Here is a 6,180-nt window from a genome sequence, read left to right as displayed (position 1 = left end):
AAATATGGCAGTGCCATGTTGGCATTTTTTTCCATAACTTGAGTTGATTTATTTTTTAAAACCTTGTTACATTGTTTAATCAATAAAGTACTATCTATCTATCTATCTATCTATCTATCTATCTAATGCATCCAGCGGGGCATCACAACAAAATTAGGCATAATAATTTGTTAATTCCACAACTGTATATATCGGTATCGGTTGATATCGGTATCGGTAATTAAGCGTTGGACAATATCGGAATATCGGCAAAAAAGCCATTATCGGACATCTCTAGTTAGAATTTTACTAAAAGTTCAAGAGCACAGGTAAAACAGTCAAAAACCTGTAGCACAGTGACATAATAGACACACACAATTGATAGAAGCAGAAAATGTAAATACTAGTGATGTATAATAATAATAGTAAAACCAATGTTTCCAACAAGCATTTGTTTTACTTGAGTGTTAAAAATAGGCATACAACTTTTTCACTTCTGATATAATACCGAATATTAGAGAACCTTGCGTATTAGCCAATACCGATATTGATCCGATACAATAGTAGGACTCATACATACTTTTAGCATTTTCTAGTGTGAAATGCTAAATATTTATTTGTTTATCAGGTGAAATTACTCAAACAGAGAACAATGGTAGGTATGAAAACCACAAGCATATTGATTTAATAACCGTCTGGAATGGATTTATACGGTCTTTAAATTGAAATGGAGTGTACGTATGGGCGATATTGCCTAAAATCTATATTGCGATATACAGTGCAGCATCCTGCGATAACCTGATTTATCACAATATATTATTTGGTATATACATGATGATATTGATACATTTTAAAACGGGTTACAAAGGCTTCTAATTTGGCTGCTAGTGTCAGCGGTAACAAAATGTTGGAATTTTTAGTTATATTATTTTGTCCTACTATTATTAATCTACGACCTGGGCAGGGTGTTCACCGCCTTTCGCCCGTGTGCAGCTGAGATAGGCTCCAGCACCCCCCGCAACCCCGAAAGGGACAAGATGTAGGAAATGGATGGATGGATTATTCATCTATTTGCCAATTTACTGTTAATAGCTGGTTACCTTCTGTTGTAACATCCCTTTATCTACACTTGTGTTTAAACTTAATAAACAATTATTCTTCTGTTGTTTGATACTTTACATTAGTTTTGGGCAGTATTTCAAATTTGGGCATCGATTGATACCAAGTAATATCAGGTGTAGTATTGGTCATATCATTACTGATACTGATACATACATTTTCAAAATCATTGAATGATTGCATTTTTGATCACAATTATAATCAGACAAATCCAGGATGGCGGTTTAACAATGTCTATTAAATATTTAAAATGATTTCCTACTATTGGCTCTCATTTAAATCCTTTGGGTGTTGCCCTTAAAGTCCCCCTGTGTCCAGGGACTTATTTCAGGAGTGAATAAAACATAACAAAATAGACAAACAATGTTTTAATAAGACAAAATATCAATCTAACCACTGTAGTAACAACCACATAATGAAAATATACTTGGTATCGTTACTGTGGATATTTGTATCGATCTGCCCACCTTTGTTTACGTTCAAGAACTCTAGCCTGCGTTTAGCTTATCCTCCTACAATGTGTAGTTTAGCATGTTTAGCTAATCCTTGTCCTCCAGGGATGATACTTGTAAGAAACAGTTTCTTGGCTGCCATGGAGATGAGGATTGTTGACTTACAACTGGCTTTGCACTGTGGAGGGACATTTAGCTTGTTTTTTGAGGATATAGGACCGCTACAAATATGAATCAATATTGGATCAAGACACCCCTAGTTAAAAACCTTGAGCTCTGTCAATGTTTTAATTTCAGGTGTCAACATGTTCCAACCGTTGCTGAGATGAATGAATGACTGACTGAATTCTGTTCTGCATTTTGTTATTCAATTATTGCTTGTTGTACCCATGTTCTAATTGCCCTATTTTGCTTGTTTAACAATGGGAGCAAGTTTGTTCACACACTTAAAAATTCCTTTCAATAATTAAAAGCTTACAAAACTGTCTAAACCTAATAGAGTATATTTGGTAATATTTGTTGTATGTTTATGTTTTTGATGCATTCATTTCAGTAATGACCTTACATGTTTTGCGTGAACCCAAACAGTTATACAATATGATCTCTGTGGAATAAACTACCATCAATCCGCACTTCAATGTACAACTGCATTTTATTCCTTTCAAAACAGTTAAAAAATGTGTTGGTCTCAGGTGAGCTATGATGAGGAAGTTTGTTGTATATATGTAAAGGCCTACTGAAATTTTTTTTTTAAATTTAAACGGGGATAGCAGATCCATTCTATGTGTCATACTTGATCATTTCGCGATATTGCCATATTTTTGCTGAAAGGATTTAGTAGAGAACATCGACGATAAAGTTCGCAACTTTTGGTCGCTGATAAAAAAAGCCTTGCCTGTACCGGAAGTAGCGTGACGTCACAGGCGGAAGGGCTCCTCACATTTACCCATTGTTTACAATGCAGCGAGAGCGATTCGGACCGAGAAAGCGACGATTACCCCATTAATTTGAGCCAGGATGAAAGATTTGTGGATGAGGAAAGTGAGAGTGAAGAATTAGAGTGCAGTGCAGGACGCATCTTTTTTCGCTCTGACCGTAACTTAGGTACAAGCTGGCTCATTGGATTCCACACTCTCCTTTTTCTATTGTGGATCACGGATTTGTATTTTAAACCACCTCGGATACTATATCCTCTTGAAAATGAGAGTCGAGAACGCGAAATGGACATTCACAGTGACTTTTATCTCCACGACAATACATCGGTGAAGCACTTTAGCTACGGAGCTAACGTGATAGCATCGGGCTTAAATGCAGATAGAAACAAAAGAAATAAACCCCCGACTCGAAGGATAGACAGAAAATCAACAATACTATTAAACCATGGACCTGTAAATACACGGTTAATGCTTTCCAGCTTGGCAAAGCTTAACAATGCTGTTGCTAACGACGCCATTGAAGCTAACTTAGCAACGGGACCTCACAGAGCTATGATAAAAACATTAGCGCTCCACCTACGCCAGCCAGCCCTCATCTGCTCATCAACACCCGTGCTAACCTGCGTTCCAGCGATCGACGGAAGGACGAAGGACTTCACCCGATGATCCGTGCGGTCGGCGGCTAGCGTCGGCTAGCGCATCAGCTATCCAAGTCAAAGTCCTCCTGGTTGTGTTGCTACAGCCAGCCGCTAATACACCGATCCCACCTACAACTTTCTTCTTTGCAGTCTTCATTGTTCATTAAACAAATTGCAAAAGATTCACCAACACAGATGTCCAGAATACTGTGGAATTTTGAGATGAAAACAGAGCTTTTTTGTATTGATTCAATGGTGTCCGAATACTTCCGTTTAACTAGTGACGTCACGCGCATACGTCAGCATACATAGACGTTTTCAACCGGAAGTTTAGCGGGAAATTTAAAATTGCACTTTATAACCCGGCCGTATTGGCATGTGTTGCAATGTTAAGATTTCATCATTGATATATAAACTATCGGACTGCGTGGTCGGTAGTAGTGGGTTTCAGTAGGCCTTGTAATGTATATTTTTACTGCTGTGATAATTGTAAAGTCTGATGACTTTACAAGACTTTTTCCTGCACATGTGTTTTATTTACATTGTATGTTCATTGTTGATTTTTATGTGTGTAAATAAATAATAATAACATGGCGGTTATTAATTATCGAATCAAGCAAAATAAGTTTAAATTGGTTTTGACAGTTTTGCACAGCTTCTTCTCTTGAAACTTCATTCTACGAGCCAGGTAAGATGTTCTGCCCACTCCCTCGAAACTCAAACAATGGTACAGAGAAGACCCAACATGCCACCTTCTGCCAACATGTTCACCTTCTGCTAATCTAAAACACATTTTGGTTGGCTGCTAAACAAGCCTGGTACAAGGCACAACCATGTCCTCCAGTGCCCTACAGCTACCATGGAGACCAGACGGACAAAGATAAATGCCTCAATCCAGCATCTGCAATGGGTTCATCAGAGAATGTGCAACACCACCGTAAGTTTGGACAAAAGCAAACATTGAAAGCACGTGTCTGGACGCTGGCAGATCAGAACCAAATGTTCTGTTTTACATCTGGAATTACCATAACAACCTGTTTTGGTCCTCCCCATGTCACACCATTTATGTCATAGAGCTCACTAGGAAGATGTAAGTACACCGAGCTGGCAATAAATGCAGAGGAACGCGGGTGGAAAGTCAAGGTTTTCCCACTGGAAGTCGGCCGCACACAATTGGTGGGCAAGTTTACCATCAGCCTGCTTAAAGAGACTGTGCAAACGTATATGTTGGGTGCATATATTATTATGCAAACGTATATATTAGGTGCATGTATATTTGTGTAAACATGTATATTTGTAAACACTAACATAAAATCAGAAGCTTGTAAAGTAACAGCACAATACCATGGGATCTAATTATGTGAATTCAAGTTATTAACACAACATAAAATTGATTAAAAATGAATAAATCGGCACAGATGACAATTGATGAAAATAAAATTTGAGTTTATTAGTCTTGTTTTGATTATACAATTATTAATGTATTTAATTGTTTAGTATTATTACTTTGTTTATATTTATTATGTGTACTGTTATTGTAATGTTATCTGATTAGTATTATATTTAAATAACATAAAATCTCAAAGGAATAACTTTTTACACATTTTTGGTTGTTAAATTCAACAATGCATAGCAATCGTGAAACTGTGCTTAGTATTTAGACTATAATCGTACAGTCAAACTCTATAATCGTTGCATCCCTATTTGATGCGTATATATACACCCGCATACATATACATATATATATATATATACATATACACACACACACATATATATATATATATATATATATATATATATATATATATATATATATATATATATATATATATATATATATATATATATATGCACATACACGTGTACATTTGGTGCATATATATTTGTGAACGCATCGTTATTATTGTCAGTAAACTAAAAGAAGAGTTTCACCTAGTACTAAAACACAACTAATAGAGGATCTAAAATAACACCTCAAAATGTTAACTGGTCTTCCTGATTTCCAACCTGCTTACACTCAGTTACTTGATTAGGTACACGTCATTTCATCAACATTGTTGTTAAATGTCACACTGTACTTCTCCGAGTACATGTCTATGTGCATATGTGTATATAAACACACACACACAAGTGTATATATGTATGCCATAAAGAATGAGCATGAATGAATGTTTTATTGAGTGAAAAATATAGTTTCCAAACTTTTTACAGTGTTTTTTCTTATCGTTATTATGATTGTACGTTACCTTGTGCTAACATGTTTCGTACTAATTACTGGGCTGGTAGAAATACTAAAGCAGTTAAGATAAAATGTTTGTTGAGTTAAAAGATGTTTTAAAAGTGCAGTTGCGAGCAAGAAGGCCTCTTTAGCTGCAATCTTGGTTCAGCTAGCATACAGCAAAATGCCAGCTAGTCAGCGCGACCTGTTCTAGCTAACACTTGCGAGCTTACTTTGGTCTCATGTCCACCGGACCGGACCATGTTTATGGTCCCCTCAATCCCTGAAGCCCAAGGAACGGGAAAGACTCGATGCTGTCACAGCGAGCAGGCGGCCAACATTCGCCAGGAAGACGCTTTATCAGGCAGACAAGCCGGGCTAACGTTAGCCCCTCAGCTGCAGCTATATTTTGGACAAATTCTGGTCCTTTTGTCTTTGGCAAGTGGGACTTTGCCAACAAAGTGTGGCCCGTTCGACACCGCAGAGCCTGAGCTTACCGTCCAAGAAATGTCCTCTATTGTGGGCCATGTTTATTCCATGTTCGTCCTCAGATGATAGTGTCCCTCCTCTTCAGCAGGTTAGATCTGTTAACAAAATTACAAGTATAACCCTTTACATGCGGAAGTCAAGCGTGCTGTCTTCACAATAAAAGTGTTTTTGTATTTTTCAATTTTGTAATTATCCATAACAAACCGCCGGTCGTTTTTATGGATACATTGCGTGATTAAAAGTGTTTTGAGTTAGTAGCGCTGTGAATTGCACCTACTTGAGGAATCGACCATAAAACCCTTGATTTTAATGTACCTGTACACTGCATCCGGGAAGGATTCACATCG

The 6,180-nt window shown here is 37.2% G+C and overlaps 1 protein-coding gene across 2 annotated transcripts in view; it reads right to left on the bottom strand.

The window, feature by feature from the left end:
* senp6a (SUMO specific peptidase 6a) overlaps positions 1–6,095 on the bottom strand; it is a 44,403-nt gene extending 38,308 nt beyond the window's left edge. For both annotated transcript variants that reach the window (XM_062045229.1, XM_062045230.1), the window contains exon 1: positions 5,842–6,095. In XM_062045229.1, coding sequence (XP_061901213.1) covers positions 5,842–5,872 — 31 coding nt within the window. In that variant the 5' untranslated portion in view covers positions 5,873–6,095. The remainder of the gene's footprint in view (positions 1–5,841) is intronic.
* Positions 6,096–6,180: the final 85 nt, after the last annotated feature.

This window comes from Entelurus aequoreus, linkage group LG04 (genome assembly GCF_033978785.1).
Source record: "Entelurus aequoreus isolate RoL-2023_Sb linkage group LG04, RoL_Eaeq_v1.1, whole genome shotgun sequence".
Taxonomy (NCBI): domain Eukaryota; kingdom Metazoa; phylum Chordata; class Actinopteri; order Syngnathiformes; family Syngnathidae; genus Entelurus; species Entelurus aequoreus.
Note: the sequence above shows the minus strand (reverse complement) of the source record. Positions and strands in the feature narration are given on the sequence as shown.